The sequence below is a fragment of the Sorex fumeus genome, unplaced genomic scaffold, assembly GCF_029834395.1.
Source record: "Sorex fumeus unplaced genomic scaffold, SorFum_2.1 ptg000043l, whole genome shotgun sequence".
NCBI lineage: Eukaryota > Metazoa > Chordata > Mammalia > Eulipotyphla > Soricidae > Sorex > Sorex fumeus.
This window is the reverse complement of record NW_026606100.1, coordinates 2,720,109-2,739,859: the sequence shown is the minus strand read 5'-3', so window position 1 is coordinate 2,739,859 and position 19,751 is coordinate 2,720,109. Positions and strand designations below refer to the sequence as shown.

Sequence of the window (19,751 nt, the reverse complement as noted above, 5' to 3'; positions counted from 1 at the left end):
AAGATCTCAGAGGGTTACTACAACACAGGTCTATTTCCCTGTCTTGTTGCTATCTGCTCTTGGTCAGGGAAGTTCAGGCACTGATACATCCTGCAGTTCCATTAGTTCCTATTCCCTCTTTCCAGTTACTGCAAAGAACTGGTGGATGGGGGGCAGTTAATCTCTCAATTACTAAATCTCCAGTCTTGGCCTGAGGTGACTCAGTCTCTCCTTCAGAACACGCTGAGCTGTCTCACTTGGTTTGGTGTCAGGGGACTTCTTCTGGTGATGCCAGTGGTGGGCACCAGCCCTGGAAGGCTGGCCTTGCTGCTGCTTCCTCGAGAGGGCTGGTATCTTCGCTCAGGTTTTTTTCCTGGTCTCTTCCATAGATGACAGTGTTCTGCACAATTGCTGCAGGATCATACACCCCTGACCTATGTTGGCCCTCTCTCACGAGAGCTCACATCTCTTTCTTCTCTCCATCCTGTTCTGAGGCAGCCAGTGACAAGCACATCCAGTGGCTCCTGGGGGCGGACGGTGAGGTCTGGGTCTGGATCATGGGAGAAGGCCCTGGCGACAAGCCCTACGAAGAGATCTCGGAGGAGCTGATTGCAGAGAGGGCACGGCTGCAGGCGCAGAGGGAAGCAGAAGAGCTCTGGTAAGAGGTGCCCAGAGGTGCGGGTGGGGAACAAGGCTTGGGGTGGGTGCAAGTTAAGGGCAGCAGTTGGTGGGTGGGACAAGGAAGTTCCAGGAAGCTGGTTGGTGTTTTTGAGTTCTCCAAACCCCTAATCAAGGGACCAGAATCTCCATCGGGAGACTAGCGGTTTGCAACCTGGCTCCTCCCATTCTTGGAAGCTGATGGGGGCCTCAGTCAACATATCTGTACAGCGAGCATATAACACCTCTTCCGCGTGGATGGAATTTGGAGTCACTGGGCTAAGGCCTGTGATGTGTCTCATCTGTTTTCTTCATCATATTCCTCCTGATGCAGGACAGCAGCCTGGATTCAATTTTTGTGATCTGCATGTTCCTCTTCATGTTATTCTCATTTCTTAAACAAGATAAACAGTTGAGTCCCTGGTGAGATTTGAAGTCATTTTTCTCCATAAACAACTTGGAACACTTTTTTGGCTGAACTTGAAAATCCATATGAAGTTTACTTCTATGTCTCCTCTTCATCTTCCAATATTTAATGACAGTGTTTTAATTGTAACAACCACCCAGTACCTAAGATAACTATTCTTGGCATTCATGTACATTGTAAATGGCTTTATTTGCGTCTTGATAAAGGACTTAGTATAGATCCAGATACTATTTCAAGATGACAATATGGTTGTCTTTACACGAGAAACCTAACTTAACTGTTGCACTTCATGGAGACTTAAGTTGTTTATTACTTATAACATTTTTTTGAGCTACATCTGGCAATGCTCAAAGGGGTTCATCTTGATTATGTTCTTAGGAATCACTCCTGGTGGTGCTTGGGGTCCCATATGGGATGCTGGGGATAAAACCTGGTCGACCACATGTAAGGCAACTGGCCTACCTGTTTTACTATCTTTCTAGTCTCCATAACACTTTAAAAATAATCCTATAAATGTCTCGTACTTCCACTTTTTCAAATTTGAGAAAGAAATGGGATTTTCGTATCTTTTACTCCTGTTTTCAAGAATAACTCTGCTGATATAACAGGAGTATGGCAATTTCTTGCCAACTTTGAGTTTTGTTGACCTCAAATAGAACAAGAGAAGATTGCCTATTGTCTTTACAAAAAATTGTGTGATGATATGATTCTTCATGAGTGTATACCTGTGGTGTTGTCTTGGAAAGGAGAAAGAAGGAGGCAGAGATCACCAAGAAGTTCCGGGATGCTCTGGCCAATGAGAAAGCCCGGATCCTGGCAGAGAAGTGGAAAGTGGAGATGGAGGACCGCAAGGCTGCCAAAATCCTGGAGGAACGAATCCATGAGGAATTCAAGGTGAACCCAATGACTGGGGCACAAGTGTGTGGCTTCTTGCTTTAGCTCCCACATCACACACCAGATCTCTGGTTCAAAATAGTGATGTGTTAATGGTTGGTACCGAGTGCTTTATGAGGAGAGCTTTGGCATGTAGGAAGGAATTTCATTCTACATCTGAACCAGTTCCCATCTTATTGTACACCGGAGGAAGTTGAGGGTTAAACAGGGGAAGGGATTCGCTTAGGTCATGTGTAATAGTAGCTGGGGACAAAGCTAGGGTCAAAACTCAGACCTTGGGGGCTGGAGTGATAGCACAGTGGGTAGGGCATTTGCCTTGCATGCGGCTGACCCAGGTTCGATTCCCAGCATCCCATATGGTCCCCTGAGCACCGCCAGGAGTAATTCCTGAGTGCAGAGCCAGGAGTAGCCCCTGTGCATCACTGGGTGTAACCCAAAAATCAAACAAACAAACAAACAAACAAACCCTCAGAACTTGGCATCCCAAGCCAGGAATCCAGGAAAGAAGTATGGGAAGAGCAGATCCAGCCAGCCTGGGGTCCACCATTGCTTACAGCTGTGTGGCTGTTAGAAGCTTGTTGATCTCCCGAAGACTTCTCTTTCTTGTTTGAAACTAGGATAGTGACAACCCCTTTCTCAAGATGTTTGGAGAATCCAAGGAGATGAAAAATGCATATATTCTGCCTCAGGATAAGAAATGGTTGGCAATCTTGCGTAGTTCCTTGTACTGGGAGTTTCGAGCTAGATAAAGAGCTTTACAAATCTTGGCTAAGAATTGGGTGTCTAAAAAACACTTTTTTAGCTGGATCCTTTTGAGATTTTGTTTTTACTATAGAAATAAGACTTTAAAAAATTTTGTTACAAAATTCAGAAAATACAAGCAAAATCAACTAAATAATAATCATTTGACAGCTATCTTATTTTTGAATTATATGTTCACGACATTTACTCACTGAAGTTTTAAAAATACCCTTCTTTTTCATACTTATTATTTAATGGGGGACATTGACCCTTTAAAATAATTTATGTTTAAATATTTTCTCATTTTTAAAATTAATTTTCTTTATAGTGCTTTTGGGCATGCGCTAATTAAGAAATCTCATTAGTCAACAGTATTAATCCTTTTTTTTATTGTTGCATTCTTAGAAAGTGTGCTACCACGGGCTTGTAAAAACAGGAGAGATGGTACTGGGATTAAGGTACATAACTTGCATGTAGTCAACCCTGGTTCGATCCCTGGGACCACATGGTCCCCTGAGCATCATTAGACATGGCCCTGAAGGCCCCAGTGCCCCTCTGGGGTAGGCCTGTTCCACAGGACCTGAGAAATTTGCGTTTTTTGGGGGTCTTACATTGAATTGGATGACTGGGAGTCACTGTTAATGACTCCTGGACTCCATAAATATTGCTAAGGAGACCTCCAAAATATATGAATCTACATTTTGTATATCATTTTGTATATACTTCATATATATATATATATATATTTGGTTTTGGGGCCACACCTGGCTATGCTCAGGGCTTACTCCTGGCTCTGGGCTCAGGGTCATTCTGGTGGGTTCAGGGTATCACATGGGGTGCCATGGATGTGCCTTACCTACTGGAATATCTCTCTGGCTCCTCATAAAGATAAAAGGCCCTCCCGTTGATCGTCGATTTGCTCGAGCGGGCCCAGTAACGTCTCCATTGGAGACTTTGTTGTTACTGTGTTTGGCATATCGAATACGTCACGGGGAGATTGCCAGGCCCTGCCGTGGGGGCGAGATACTCTCGGTAGCTTGCCGGGCTCTCCGAGAGGGGCGGAGCAATCGAACTCGGGTCGGCCGTGTTGGCTGCATGCAAGGCAAACGCCCTATTGCTGTGCTGGATATATTTTTTAATTTTAATTTTCCTTCATTTGGAGGATAGTCTGATATAGAGCTCTAACTTTATCGATATAATTTTAATGAAAACATTTCTATGATTTATCATTCATGATCCTCTCAGAGAGCCCAGGAAGCAACTGAGAGTATCCCACCCTCATGGCAGAGCCTGGCAAGCTATCCGTTGGAGTACTCGATATGCCAAAAACAGTAACAATAAAGGGCCTCATTCCCCTGACCCTGAAAGAGCCTCCAATATGACGAGTAAGGAGAGGCTGCTAAAATCTCAAAGCTGGGACGAATGGAGACATTACTGGTGCCCACTCAAGCAAATCGATGAACAATGGGGACAGTGATAGAGTGATACAGTGATCGTTCATGATAGTATGAAATCTCAAGCGTTTAGCTTCACATCCCTGAGATTCCATGCTATATGTGTCTATGAGACTCTATGTATATAAGTTTCACCGTTTCTACTATCAAAGTTCCAGTGACATCCCAGCAGAGAGGTCTCCCTTTATTATTTACTTATGCACTTTAGAGCCTCTTAACTGGTGTTCAGAGGCCCTGGGGCCACTCCTGACAATACTTGGGCAGGTAGACCTGACGGCTCAATATGAGGGCCAGAATATGTGATACTGCTCAGACCTTGTAGTGGTGCCAGAAACTGCCAGGGCCACCCCAGCACTGCAGGGGGCAGGGTGGGCTTGTGGTGCCAGGAATCAAATTTGAGTTGGGCTCATGCCCTGTCCTATCTCTCTGCTCCACTGCCCAAGTTTCCTCTTCATTGTCCCAATATGTTTTGTTCATCTGATCTCTCCTCTCACTGGACTGGATTCTAACATCTTCCTTCTGCATCGCTGTGGATTTATCATTTTGGACCAATGATTCCTGAGCAACAGGTATTTGTTTAATTGTTATAGTTTTAAAATGAAGTTTAACTTCTCTTAAGGTAGAATCTATCATGGCGCTTCCTTTCCAGAACATCTTTGACTCTTCTCCCCCACTTTTTTCTATTAGAGACACACTTGAATTATTGTGTCATTATTCTCCTCCCCCACCACCACAAAAATGCCTACACATTGATTTTTATTAGAACAGCGTCAATGTTATTGCTGTACTTTGGAACATAGACATTTTATAATATTGAGCCACTGAATCTTTTTGTTCAGGAATGTAGTTTGTTACTGAGCAAAAGAGAATTGAAACAGCTCCACCAACGTAGGCATTGGGTTAGGGGTTAGCTTTATTGTCAGGATGCTCAATACTGAGATTCTAACATCACATGAGTCTTGCATGCAGGATGGCACTGGCAACATTCTTTGGACTTAATGATTTTGGGGGCTTGTTTTTGTTTCCAGAAAATAAAAGTTGTTTGAGGGAGGTTCTTGGGGGTGGCAGAAAAACGTGCCATACTTTTAATTTATTTTTTGCTTTTTGGGTTACACCCAGTGATGCACAGGGGTTACTCCTGGTTCATGCACTCAGGAATTACTCCTGGTGGTGCTCGGGGGACCATATGGGATGCTGGGAATCGAACTCCGGTCAGTCATGTGCAAGGCAAACACCCAACCCACTCCAGCCCCCAAATGTGCCATTCTTAAAAAACTTCCAGGGTGCCTGGGGGAATGTGGTAGTAGCTTTGGCCAAACCACATGTTGAGGTCAACTTTGAAGGGCAACGACGAACACCGGGGATAAACATGGCAAAGACTGAAAGTGGAAAGTAGCTGTATGAGATGATGACTGGTTTGATGGGGAGAGAAAAGGACATAATGAGGGGAGCCAGAATAAAAGTGGGAAGACAGTAGAGCCTGTGGGTTTACTATTAAGGAGGAAGACTGTTCTCCGAGGGCAAAACAGCTGCCAGGACCTAGATATGGAGGGGGACGTGGTCAGTTGAAATTTCATGGGGATAATTGGAGGTAATGGTGTGAGTCAAGGTATGGGTGATTGTGGGGAGTGAGGTCAGTGGGGAGTTACTTGAAGAGGCTCTGGCTGGAATTCCTGGCTGGAGCAGGATGGAGGATGTGGTTTTAGAGAAACAGTGATGGTGAGACCAGTAAGAGGTGGCGTTCATTAGATGTCAGATGAGGGAAGGCAAAGATGTCTAAGCCCCAGGTTGAAGGATGGCTCGCTGCCACCACATCCTGCCATGTGGAGCTGGGAGGGAGGTGCAGAGCTGGAGGGAAGAGAGTGTGCTGGACTGGCCATGCCCTGGTTTTTCATTCAGAAGAGGAGAGGGAAGGGGATGCGGGAGGCCAGAAGGCACTGGAGGAGGGCGCTGGTGGTGGTGAAGGTTGCCAGGACTCACGTCAGGGCAGCCTGTGTCACATCTAGAGGCAGTTTCTGCTAATTCTCCTGGTGGGAGGAAAGAGGATACTGAAAATCACTTTTAGAAAAATGCTGGTGGTAGGGGGTGAGGGTCTGGGAATCTTGTGGCAGGTTAAAGGGAAAACTTTAAAAATAGAAGATGCAGACAGATGGAAATCTGTTCCTTAGAACCATTTGTTGTGGCTGCAATTTACAATGAGCATGTAAAATTCCTTTAGAAAAAAGGGATTTTGAAATTAGATGAAGCTTACATTCTGCTCCCCAACCCCCTCAAACACACACACCTCCCTGCCCCTTTCTTCATTCATAAAACTGCTTTGGAATGCTCCTTTCCTGACTGATGACCGCAGAATCTGGACAGTAAGGATCCCACTTGCTCTGTCCCTCTCTTTCCAGTCATGTGACCTTCCTGTCCCCCTTTCAGCCTCGTTCCAGATTCCTTGCTAAGGCCCAGAGAGTTGTACAGTGAACTTACCACTTAATTTTTCACCATTAAATTTTTTGGTTGCTGTTTGGGGCCACAGCCAGTAGTGATCAGTGATTAATCCTGGCTCTGCACTCAGAAATTACTCCTGGCAGGTCTCAGGGGACCAGAGGGAGTACAGGGGATCGAAACCGGGTTGGTATTTAAGATAAGCATCCGATCTGCTGGACTAGGGATCTGGTCTAATTTTTTTCTCCATTTTCTATTCAAGACCGTTTTCTTTGTTTCTTTGAGGATGGAGTTGATTTGGCCACATACTGAATTTCTTCTCCACAGCTATAGAATTAATCTTTGCCTTCTTCCCACTAACGTTAGATAAGTGACGGGAAGACTTTCTACTGTCCAATTTTGTCTCTAGTATTGTGGTCTTTATCTCAGGTCACTGGACCAGGCCGGCATCAGCAAGACAGGGGGCTGAAGTGCTCTGCCGATTCCTTTCATGGACCTTCACACACTCTGTCTTACCTCTGCCCACTCAGGACCTCACTTGCCTCTCTGGCCTGTGTTCATGTTGCTCTCACTGTTTGCTGGACTGTGCTGGAAACGGGCCATGGAGAAACTAAGGACACCAGCTGCTCTTTTGGAGTGAATTCTCTGGGGGTGCTATTGGGCCCAGACTCACAAGAAGCTTCCAGAAAAAGCAACTGTCTCACTGACATTTTCCACTGTGGTGAGGTGGACCCAGTCTCCTGTCGGCTTCCGTGGTGTGCTGTTACTGATGGGTTATCAGGAGAAGGGGGATTGAATAAGCTGGACAGAGCAGAGGGCTTTGGTCTTGCCAAAAAAAAAAAAAGGCAATTGATTTCTAAGTTGTAAGAGGGATTTGCATATCTGCCCCTTGGTTACTTCAGCTGTTTGCTTCCAAACTAAGCAAGGTGCATTTTCCTTCAGTGATCACAGATGGGCGGCAGGATTTTGACAGTTGCAGCAACAATGAGAATTTTTAGGCAATTTTGCTGTGAGGGTTGAGTTACTTTAACAAGACTAGGAGAGAAAGAGGCAATACTCTTTGTTTGTAATTGCAAAATGTTTTCTTTTTTTGTTCCCAATCCTGGCGAGGAGTTTGCTCTGTCATAGTAAATGGCCAGTTATTTTCCTTTGAGATGGTGTCGCTGCAGATTTCTGGTTTCTTGGCTGTTATCCCGCCCTTGGGTGAGAAAGCTGGAGTAGATAGTGACCCTGCATGGAGTAATGAATTAAGTTGTAGTCATTTCATCCTGACTTTATTAATGTATATGAATCACAAGTATAAAGTATATATATATTTGAGTACACAATGTGATGTCTTGATATACATTATGAAATGATGGACACAATCATATAAATTAACATGTCCATCATCTCAACTGATTACCTGCTTTTGAGTGGTGGGGATACTCAGGATCTACCTTTTTTAAAAAAATTTTTATTAGTGAAACACCATGAGGTACAGTTGGAGACTTACAAATTACTCAGGATCTACTTTTTCAGTCAACTTCACATACTGTGTTAACTCTTGTCATCAAGTTGTATAAACTTACCAGAATGGATTCATGCCATGTAACTGATTTCATATCCTTTCACCAACCTCCACGGAAGGACACTCAGGATTTACATTTTTTAGCCAACCTCACATATATAATACAGTTTTAACTCTTGTCATCAAGTTGTACAATCTTGCCAGAATGGATTCATGCGACTTAACTGGATTTTGTATCCTTTCACCAAATCCCATGGAAGGTCTGCCAACAGATGAATAGATATTAAAAAAAAACAACCCTGGTATACATATATCATGCAATATTGTTCCATCTTTAAGCAGTAGGAAATCTTGCTCTTTGTGACAACAAACATGGATGAATCAGGGGATATTATTGCAAAGGAGATATACCCAAGAGAAACCAAGACTCATGATCTCATTGACCTGTGGGGTTTGAAATTGTTAAACTCAGCGGAGCAACCAAAAGTGTAGCTTCTGGGGCTGGCGGTTGCAAGCACTGGCACTGCCATGTAACTTGCCATTTCCACGTTAGCCTCTGCTGCACAGAGGAGGAACTCTGCTCTGTAATTTGAAGTGGGTGGCCAGGTGCCACTTATCCTGGGCATACCAGTCAAGTATATACACTGGCATTGCCATTCTATTGCTTACGCTGGAAGGCTCTTCCACTGTCCTCCTGGAGAGACGACCCCCTCCCCTCCATCAGGGGAGCCCTGAGTATCCCTGCTGAGTCTCCAGGGATCAGATTCTGCTTTCTCTATTACACAGGAATAGACTGCGGAGATTAGGTGTCTGAGTGAAGCCTCCAACGTGAAGAACAGACTCCTCCAATAAAATAAACTTTAGTGAAAACAAAACAAAACAAAACAACAATAATAATAAAACCAAATCTAAATGAGAATGTTTGTGGAAAGAAAAAGCGTGCTGCTCTTCTGAGATAACTGGTTGTATTTGTGAAACAAGTTTAGGACCCTGTAAGCCAAAAGGAGTCTTTTAGTTGCAAAAATAAGAAAGAGATCAGGGAATTACAAGTGAAATAGCTGAAATAAAAAATTTAGGAGAAGCTTTGGAAGAGAAAAGTCCATGAAATCAACCGTGAAGTAGAGCAAAAGCAGGGTGGGGAGGGGCTGGAGCGAGAGTACAGCAGGTAGGGCGTTTGCCTTGCATGCAGCTGACTTGGATTTGATTCCCAGCATCCCATATGGTCCCCTGAGCACTGCCGGGAGTAATTCCTGAGTGCAAAGCCAGGAGTAACCCCTGTGCATTGCTGGGTGTGACTGAAAAAGGAAAAAGAAAAAAGAAAAAGTAAAGCAGGGTGGGGAGACAGTGCAGACATTAAGATGCTTGCCTTGCTTGCTTGCTGCTGACCCCGGGTCAATACCCAGCACCACATTATGGATCTGAAAAGCATTGCCAGGAGTGATCCCTGAGCTCAGAGCCAGGAGTAAGTCCTAAGTCCTGTGCACTTCTTGGCGTGCTCCAAAACAAAATTGGAGAGAGAGATAGAGAGACAGAGAGACAGAGACAGAGAGACAGAGAGACAGAGACAGAGACAAAGGCAGAGACTGAGACAGATAGAGACAGACAGAGACAGACAGACAGAGAGACTGAGACAGACACAGAGACAGATAGAGGGACAGACAGATAGAGAGACAAAGAGACAGAGAGAGACAGAGAGAGAGAGAGAGAAGTAATGATAGTTACCAGAAACAGAGTGTAAAAACGAGTGTAAAAATTTGAGCTTCAGGCTGAAAGCACCCCAAGTGCCTAACACAATCCATGAAAGAAAATCTACACTAAGGCCCATAGCATTTAAATAAATCCAGCACATCAGCGATAAAGACAAAAATCAAAGCTTTATGCAGAAGAATGAGAGTGCAGGTCATGTTTCCAGTGATCCCCTGTTTGATGCTGGGATCAAACCCAGCGCCTCAACCCTGCGAGGCGAGTGCCCTACTGCTAAGCTGCATCTTTGGCTCCAGGGGGTGGATGTGGAGAAGATAAGGAAGTAAAACTTTGAAGTTTTTCAAAGTTCTGCAAGAAATGATTTTTTTTGGTGGGGCGGGGAAGGGGCCTCCCCAGCAGTGCCGGGGACCTTTGGGTCACTCCTGGAGATGCTTGGCTGGGTAGTATCGTGGTGGCTCTGTGCTGTGGTTCTGCCATGAAGCTGGTGCTCAGGGGTGATCGGGGCCACAAGAAGTATTCCTGGTGGTGTTGGGGGACCACTTGTGCTGGGGATTGAACTAGGGGCATTTGTGAGTACTCCAGTCTTTTGGGGTGATCTCCCCAGCCCAAGAAAATGGTCACATTCTGTGCTCAGCCAGATGAGCACTGGAAGGTGGCATATAGCTATGAGGAGCTGGGAATGAGAGACCGTGGCTGTGCACTTACAGGAACCCCTTGTATACTCTGCTTCTGCCTGAGGAACAGCCTGTGGCACCAGGAGCAGGGGCTGCCTCAGGGGGGCTGCTGAGAGGCGAACCCCCGCAGGTGCAGACAGGACACCAGTTACGTAAGAACAAAACAAGAGAGAGCAGTGGGAGAGGGGCTGCCTTCCAAAACAGCTGCTCTTAGAGACAGAGAGCACACGGCTAAGCATGGCAGAATTTAATACCAATCGTCAATACTGCCTTCAAGAGTACACAATTATTTTGGGGGGGGAAAAATTTAAAAAAAGACCTTAAATAAAAAGCATCAGGAGTGTATTGTGCTAAATCTAATATCGTCAATTATAAAGTGTATCATCATCATGATTTACTATTACTATTTTTATTTTTGGGCCACACGTGGCAGTAGTCAGGGCTTATACCTGGTTCTGTAATAAGGGGTCAATCCTGGTAGAGCTCAGGGAACCATATGAGAGGCTAGGAATCTAACCTGGGTCAGCCATGTGCAAGGAAATCCCCTACCCATTGTACTATCTCTTCAGCTACATCATCATCATCATTATTATTATTTGGGTTATAGACAGCTGTCAGGGTCAGGTGAATGAGACCAGTTGTAGTTACTGTTCAAGAAGGGAGACATCCATGACATTGGCAACTATCGCCCGATCTGCCTATTGTCTGTCATCTACAAGTTGTTCACTCGAGTCATCCTGAATAGGATTGGCAGAACACTAGATGAAGGACAACCATGTGAGCAAGCAGGGTTCCGCAAAGGATTCAGCACCATCGACCATATCCACACGATAACCAAACTCATTGAGGTTTCTCGGGAGTTCAAGATGCCGCTCTGCTTAACGTTCATTGATTTAAAGAAGGCCTTTGATTCTGTTGAGACGGAAGCGGTCATTGAAGCCCTAGCCAATCAGGGCATTCAAGCCCAATACATCAGGATCCTCCGTGAGCTGTATTGCGGATTCACTACCAGGATCTCACCATTCTACAAAGAAGTGATCGTTGATGTCAAGAGAGGGGTGCGGCAGGGTGATACCATTTCACCAAAACTCTTCAGTGCCACCCTCGAGAACATCATGCGACGACTGGAATGGGAAGGAATGGGAAGGAATGGGAGTGAAGATAGATGGTCGGCAACTACACCACCTCCGCTTTGCTGATGACATTGTTTTAATAACACCAAACATCAGCCAAGCGGCACAAATGCTGGCCGACTTTGACCGTGAGTGTGGAAAGGTAGGACTACAGCTGAATCTTACGAAGACAATGTTTATGAGAAACAGCCTTGTTCCTGACGCCCCATTCGCTCTCAATGGAACGACCATCTCCGAATGCAACAGCTATGTCTACCTAGGTCGAGAGGTCAACATGACAAATGACCTGGCACCCGAGCTGCGCAGGAGGAAGAGAGCGGCTTGGAACGCCTTCAAGAACGTCGAAGAAATAGCTAAGAGGACGAAGAACCTCCGGCTCCGGGCACATCTCTTTGATTCCACTGTTCTTCCTGCATTAACATATGCCTCAGAGACCTGGGCCCTACGCAAACAAGATGAGAACGCCATTCAGGTCTCCCAAAGAAGAATAGAAAGAGCTATGCTTGGAATATCACGTTTCACTCAAATGAGAGAACGAATCCGGAGTTCTGACATCCGTCGACGATCAAGGATCAGGGACGCTGTCTCATTTGCCAAGGTGTCGAAAATCAGATGGGCTGGTCACGTAATGAGATTTAAAGACGACCGTTGGACTAGAGCTGTTACTGATTGGATTCCACGGGATGTCAAGAGACCGCGTGGCCGCCCACCTACCAGATGGTCAGACTTCTTTGTCAAGGTCATGAACGATCGGTTTGAGGCCCTCCATGTTCCCGGAGCGAAGAGATGCCATTGGGCTACACTAGCACGCGACAGGGACAAATGGAGACGTTACTGGCGCCAGCTCGAGCAAATCGACGACTAACGGGAAGTTAAGTGATTAAGTGATTAAGTGATAGACAGCTGTGCTCAGGGATTACTCTTGGTGTTGCCTGGGGGACTACATGCAACATCAGGGATCGAACCTGGTTAAGCAATATTCAAGTGTGTGAGGCACCTTACCCACTGTACTATCTCTCCGGCTACTGCTTCTCCTTGCCCTCGTTGTCGTCGTCGTCGTCCTCCTCCTCCTCTTCCTCCTCCTCCTCCTCCTCCTTCTCCTCCTCTTCCTCCTCCGCCTCCTCCTCCTTCTTCTCCTTCTCCCTTTCTTCTTCTTCCTCCTCCTCCTCCTCCTCCTCCTCCTCCTCCTCCTCCTCCTTCTTTCCCCCACATCCAGCAGTATTCAGGGCTTACTCCTAGCTCTGTCCTCAGAGATCATTCCTGGCAGTGCTTGAGGGATCATATGCAGCCCCATTATCCAACAAGGTCAGCAGTATGCAAAGCAGCACATAAATCGGGGATGTAAGTGAGGGTGGTTTAGGTCATACTAGGTAATGTTTAGGGGTTGCTCCTGACTTTGTGTTCAGGAGTGACCCCTGGTGGTGATAGGGGGACGTAAGGTACTTGGGATGTAAGGCATAGTTCTTAATCCTTATCTTATCTCTCCAGCCCTAAAATGTAGTATTTTAAGAAGAAGTTCTCTATCTATCTGTCTGTCTGTCTATCTATCTATCTATCTATCTAATTTATTTTTTTGGGGAGGGTCACACCAGGCATTACTCCAGCTTATTACTCCAGCTTATTACTCACAGGCCACTCAGGGCAATGTTCAGGGGACAATATGTGTTATTAGGGACTGGACATGGACCTCCTGCAGGCAAAGTGTACACTCTAGTCCTTGTTGTCTACTTACAAGTTAACTTGTAAGTTTTAAGACATACCAACATTTCAGAGATGGTAGAAAGTCAAAACATATTCTTCACTGATTTTTGATTTAGCCACAAAACTATGACCTACACTTACTGTGAGGATGAGGAGGGGAGAAACATGAGGGGGTATTTGTTTAAAAACTTAAGCACTAAATACTCCTGTCCCCAAAATAAAGGTGTAGCGCATATCTGGAATGGATACTTCAAAACACTAGCAGCACTGGGGCTGGAGCGATAGCACAGCTGGTAGGGCATTTGTCTTGCACGCGGCCGACCCTGGTTCGATTCCCAGCATCCCATATGGTCCCCCGAGCACTGCCAGGAGTAATTCCTGAGTGCATGAGCCAGGAGTAACTCCTGTGCAAAGCCGGGTGTGACCCAAAAAGCAAAAGCAAGAAAACAAAAAACAAAACAAAACAAAAAAAACACTAGCAGCACTATCCAGACATCAATGCTATCACAGGCAGGGACAGCTTAAATAATGGGAAATGGTGGCCTCTGTGACCCCCAGGATGGCAGAGTGAGGTGCTTTTCAGAATTGCTGCCTTTTAAGTACACTGTTAGCTTAGAATGGCTATTTGACACATGTGTGCTACTTTTTTGAAAATAGGAGCCACTCACTTATTCAGTATTTATTCATCCCTTTAATAAATATTGACACAGAGGTAAGGCAGACTTACATGTCTTCATGCAGAATTTCTAAATATGTTGAGAGAGATTGGTATGAATAATAGTAATTGCCACTGTAGGGAAAAACATAGGATGAGCTGGAAGACCAGTGGTTAGACCCCTAATAGAGGGAGAAGCATGAAAATGTTTGAAAAGGCTTCCCAGAGATGGCGTCTTAGCTGACATTCCTGTTACAGAGAAAGAGAAAGGGCTATTGCTTTTGCTCATGACATTTCTCAGTGGAATGCTAGTGCTTTTCAGCATTTGAATGCAAATCTTATTTCTCAATGTTTTTTTGGAGTTCTACCACCCAGCCTCTGTAACTAACCAAACATGCACTGGGATTATGCATATTACTTTGATAGGAAACTTCGAGGTTTAAAAGGGAACACAAAATCAGAGATCTGGAGACCCTAAACCTCTCTCTTTGAAATATGTTAGCCAGCCACAAGATGAAGACATGATCATATTCCACTTAACAGGCTTCTAAGAAGGCCAGATGACCCTCCCCACTCATACACCTTTCCTCTTCCGGCTCCTCTAAATGGAAGTGTGGTCAAGAAGAGTCCAGAGTCCTCTTAGCTGTGTGGAAACCGTCAGTGCTCACAAATCAATCTCCTATTTCAACCCCGTTGACTTTTCAATAGGTGTAATGCTCACTGTTTCCAGGCGTAGAAACTGAGACTGGAGTGGCCACCAATGGCCACCTCCTTTGCATAATAGCTTGGCCTGTCTCCCCTTCTGGTGATGTTAAACCGGGCCAAGATCTCCCCCAAGGAATAAGACGAAGACAAGTGGCGATGCATTAAGCAAAGGGTCTTTATTGGCTAGCTCAAGCTGGGGTCCGAGTCTCATCCAATGCAGTGGAGTCTTGACAAGGACCCTGACTCCAAATCACAAACAGTTTATGTAGGGTTCAGCGTTAAGAGTGGTTTATATGCTGGTCTATTTTTAGCATTGGCCTTATTACATCAGTGGTCAGCAGTTAGACAGCAGGTACCAGTAACTGCTTGGGGTTCTTTCCAAGAAGGGTGGGGTGGCCCCTCATCACTGGCCAGATCCAACTTCCCAGTTTCTTATCTAGGTGAATTACTCAACTGGGAGTTTACCAGAAACTGCAAGTCTTGCCTCAGGGAAACAGAAACTGAGGCCTAGCTGAGACTTATTGTTAGCTTCAGCTTGTCGTGGCATCAGTTTCCCTCTCATCATAGGGCCCCCTCTAAGAACACTCACATACTGTCAGACTCACCTGAAACCATGATGTTCCCCCATCCTTTAGAGGAAAGAAGAAGAGGAGAGGAAGCGAGGAGAAGAGCAGATTCGCCTGCAGGAGGAGCAGAGGGCAAAGGAACTCTACTGGTCTCTGAAGCAGGCGCAACTGCAGAGCCACGCCAGCGAGAAGGAGGAGCAGGAGTGGGCCGAGCAGCGTAAGTCCGGCTTGCTTCTCCGGGATGGACACACTCACTCCACTTATTTCTTTGCTCAGTAATCCTGGCGGTTCACTCGCTCAGTCCAGAAACAGGCTCAGCCCCCTGCCGACGACCCAGCAGTCAGGGATCGTCTTCAAGGAGCTGACGTGCCTGTTGGGGAGAGGTCTTCCATGGAAGCATGTACTCCCCTTTGGACAATGCTTTCTTGGCTCTGTGTTAAGCTTTGGGGATCCTGAGGTGCAGGACCCTGGAGGCATCCACCATCCTGCAGGGGAGAGACAGCCTTGAGAGATCGGGTCTCCCACAACATTGGAGCCCTGAGTGGCTATCCCAGTGGAGTTCTGGAGATAAGTATTACCGAGTGAGGCTTGAGCTTGGCAAAGGAGTTACAAAGAGGTTGAAGAGGGTCCTCGACCTGGAGGATACGGCATGTGGGCGTTGCAGGCCTCTGGAATGTGGTGTGCTTGGAGAGCTGGAGGGGTGTGTGTGTGTGTGTGTGTGTGTGTGTGTGTGTGTGTGTGTCCGTGTGCGTGCGCGCCTGCGTGCATATGACTGTCTGGAGAGTTTGGAGAGTGCTAGAATGATATGATGACAGTGTAGATGGGAAAGGGACAGCAGCTCCAGGAGCAAAGGGTGGCATTGAAGTATTCCTCAGGATGGGTTTTAGTCAGGGCAGTGAGGCACAAAAATGTGGAAATGACAGTCTGGCAGGAAGAAGATTCCGTTCCTGGGTTCTCAGAAACAGGCAGTGTGGCATCCCTTTTGCCCCTGATTGTCCACTTTGTTGGAAATAATTCATAGGATTTTCTTTGAGTCTAGCATTTTAACAAAAGTATCACTTATTATATCTCTTCTTGAGTTCTGACTTTATTATTTATGTCTTTTCTTGACTTTTCTTTTTTTTTCTTTTTTTGGGTCACACCTAGTGATGCACAGGGGTTACTCCTGGCTCTGCACTCAGGAATTACTCCTGGCAGTGCTCAGGGGATCATATGGGATGCTGGGAATAGAACCCGGGTCAGCTGCGTGCAAGGCAAATGCCTTACCCGCTGTGCTATCTGTGCTATCCAGCCCCTCTTGATTTTTCTTAGTCTGGTAGAAGATTTGTATGCCTTTTTCATATCTACCTTTTCTTTTTTCCTTTTTTAAAAAAATTAAATGAATTTTATTGAATCACCATGAGATAGAGCATTACAAAGCTGTTCATGATTGGGTTTCAGTCATACAATGTTCCAACACTCATCTCTCCACCAGTGCAATTTCTCCAGCACCAATGTCCCCAGTTTCGCTCCCACTCCTCCAGATCCCTTCCACCCAGTCTGCCTCTATGGCAGGCACCTCTCTTCTCTCTCTCTCTCTCTCTCTCTCTCTCTCTCTTTCTCCTTTCTCTCTCTTTCTCAGTCTTTCTCATTTTAGGCATGATGGTTTGTAATATGGATACTGAAAGGTTATCATGTCTCTCCCTTTACCTACCTTCAACACTCAGTTCCTGTTCAGAGTGTGATCTTTTCCAACTATTGTTGTGATACTGGACCCTCCTCTATCTTAACTACCCTCCACCCCACACACACCTGTGGTAATTTCTAACCATTGACCAGTCCTTGGCCTTGGATATTAATCTCATACTTTTTTTTATATCCCACAAATGAATGCAGTCATTCTATATCCATCCCTCTCCTCCAGACTCATTTCACTCAGCCTGATACTCTCCATGCCCACCCATTTATAGACAAATGTCATGACTTCATTTTTCCATCCTAACAACTGTGTAGTATTCCATTGTGTAGATGTGCCATAATTTTTTTTTATCCAGTTGTCTGTTCTCAGGCACTCAGGTTGCTTCCAAATTCTGGCTAACTTGAATAGTGTTGCAATGATTATAGAAGTGCAGATGGTATTTCTGCTGTGTTTTTGGACCCTCAGGGCATATTCCCAGAAATGCATATCTACCTTTTCTCATGTCTACCATTTCGTTTATATATTTAAAGACTCAGATGTAGTTTTTTTTTTAAATTTTTATTTATTTACTGAATCACTGTGGGAAAAGTTACAAAGCTTTCAGGTTTAAGTCTCGGTCATGCAAATATCAAACACATTTCCCTTTACCAATACTTATTTTTCACCACGAAGAACCCCAATAACCCCCCCAACCCTCCCAATGCCTGTGAAGCAGATGAATTCTAGTAACACTCTATCTACTTTGATTAGATTCATTGTTTCAACAAAAGATGCACCACTATTATTTAGAGTTTACACTCAGATGTAGTTTTGTTGATTTTTTTCCCTGCTGTTTTATTTTCATGATTTTTTGCTCTAATCTTCATTTCATTTCATTTCATTTTTTGGCTAACATTAGTCTTTATTCTTTTTCTAGTTCTTTGAGATATAAGGTTAGGTTGTTTACTTGTTGCTTATCTTCCTCTTTTTCCTTTATGTGAGCAGTGTCACCATAGCCTTTCTGTTTAGCATGGCTTTTGTTGTATCCCATAAGCTTTGCTGCCATTTTTATTTATCACAGGGTATTTAAAAAATGTCCTCTTTGTTTCTTCTTTAAACCACTGGCTGTTCAAGGTGTGTTTAAAAAAATTTCTGCCTATTTCTGAATTAACGTCTTAATGATTTCTAGTTTCATTTTATTATAATGAGTGAAGATACTTGCTATGAGTTCAATTTTCTTAAATGTATAAAGTTTTTTGGGTGGTTAAACGTGTGATATGGCAAGCTCCCTGTGCCACATTCGATATGCCAAAAACAGTAACAATTCTCATTCCCCTGACCCATGGAGCAAATCCATGAACAACAGGATGACAGTGATACAGTGAAACGTGTGATATCACTGTATCACTGTCATCCCATTGTTCATCAATTTCCTCGAGCAGGCACCAGTAACGTCTCCATTCATCCTAGCCCTGAGATTTTAGCAAGTGCCACGTTGGAGGCTCTTTCAGGGTCAGGGGAATGAGACCCATCATTGTTACTGGTTTTGGCATATCGAATACGCCACGAGGAGCTTGCCAGACTCTGCTGTGCGGGCAGGATACTCTCAGTAGCCTGCCGGGTTTTCTGAGAGTGAGAATTAGACAATAAGAAGTCTCACATCCACGAATGCATTTGTGGCTGCACACTTTCTGGAGCTTGGTTTTATACTCTCTTGGTCTTGGCTGGCTCTCCCGTTGATCATCGATTTGCTCGAGCGGGCCCAGTAACGTCTCCATTGGAGACTTTGTTGTTACTGTGTCTGGCATATCGAATACGTCACGGGGAGCATGCCAGGCTCTGCGGTGCAGGCGAGATACTCTCAGTAGCTTGCCGGGCTCTCCGAGAGGGGCGGAGGAATCGAACTCGGGTCGGCCATGTTGGCTGCGTGCAAGGCAAACGCCCTACCGCTGTGCTATCGCTTGGCTGTTGATGGGATTACACAGCGGGGGGGGGGGGGCAGTTGGTGGATGTAACGTGCAGCCACTGGAAGATGGGGGATCTGGGTGGAGGAGGCTCAGACCCGATCCGAGCAGCCTTGGAGATCTTAGCCCCGGGTCTTGCTCACCTGGGTTCCTCTGCCAGTTCCTTCATGTGTGAGGCTCATCTGAGCATGTAGAGAGTGGTCTTAAGCATGGCTGTGGCTGGTTCCAGAGGTCTTCAGTTGGCAAAGTGTGATATATCCTAAAATATGTCCCATGGGAACTGGAGCAGATAATGCATTGTTGCTGTTAAGTGGAGTGTTTTGTCCATGTCTGTGAATTTGTGGTGTGTGTGTGGAGGGGATGTTCAGCCCTTCAGTCATATAAGGCTAGTAAAATTGTGTGGTCTGGTCCTGGTACATGACAGGACAGATTCATGTGTTTCTTATTGACTGCTTGAGGTCCATCTGCCAATATTGTCTGACTGTGAATGATAATATAAATATCCAAATGGCCCTTGTCAGAAAAAAGTTTCCATAATCCTGGATGTGTAATCACATTGAATGTTCCCTAATCAATTTTCTGATTGGGTAATCAATTATTGAAAGTGGGGTATTGGCATTCTCTACTGTTATTGTCTTCTTTTCTCTCCTTCCTTTTAGAGCTATTAACATTCGTTTTGCATAGTTGCTCTAGTGTTGGGTGTGCACGTGTTTATGATTCTTGTATCTACTTAATGAATTGTCCCCTTTATTAGTATATAGTGACCCTCTTTATTCTTTTTACCATCTTTGGTTTAATGTCTCATTAGTCTGATAGAAGTTCAGTTACTTCTGCTTTCTTTCAATCTACATTTGCATGGAACTTCCTTTTCCATCCGAGAAGGGAGAGCATTTGGAA

At 45.1% G+C, this 19,751-nt stretch overlaps 1 protein-coding gene across 1 annotated transcript in view; it reads left to right on the top strand.

Annotated features, from left to right (window-relative positions):
* Positions 1–19,751, top strand: part of SH2D4B (SH2 domain containing 4B) — a 79,292-nt gene that overhangs the window by 22,738 nt on the left and 36,803 nt on the right. Inside the window, exons 2-4 of the mRNA XM_056120992.1 lie at positions 474–637; positions 1,810–1,957; positions 15,303–15,450. Of these exons, the coding sequence (XP_055976967.1) occupies positions 474–637; positions 1,810–1,957; positions 15,303–15,450 (460 nt within the window). The remainder of the gene's footprint in view (positions 1–473; positions 638–1,809; positions 1,958–15,302; positions 15,451–19,751) is intronic.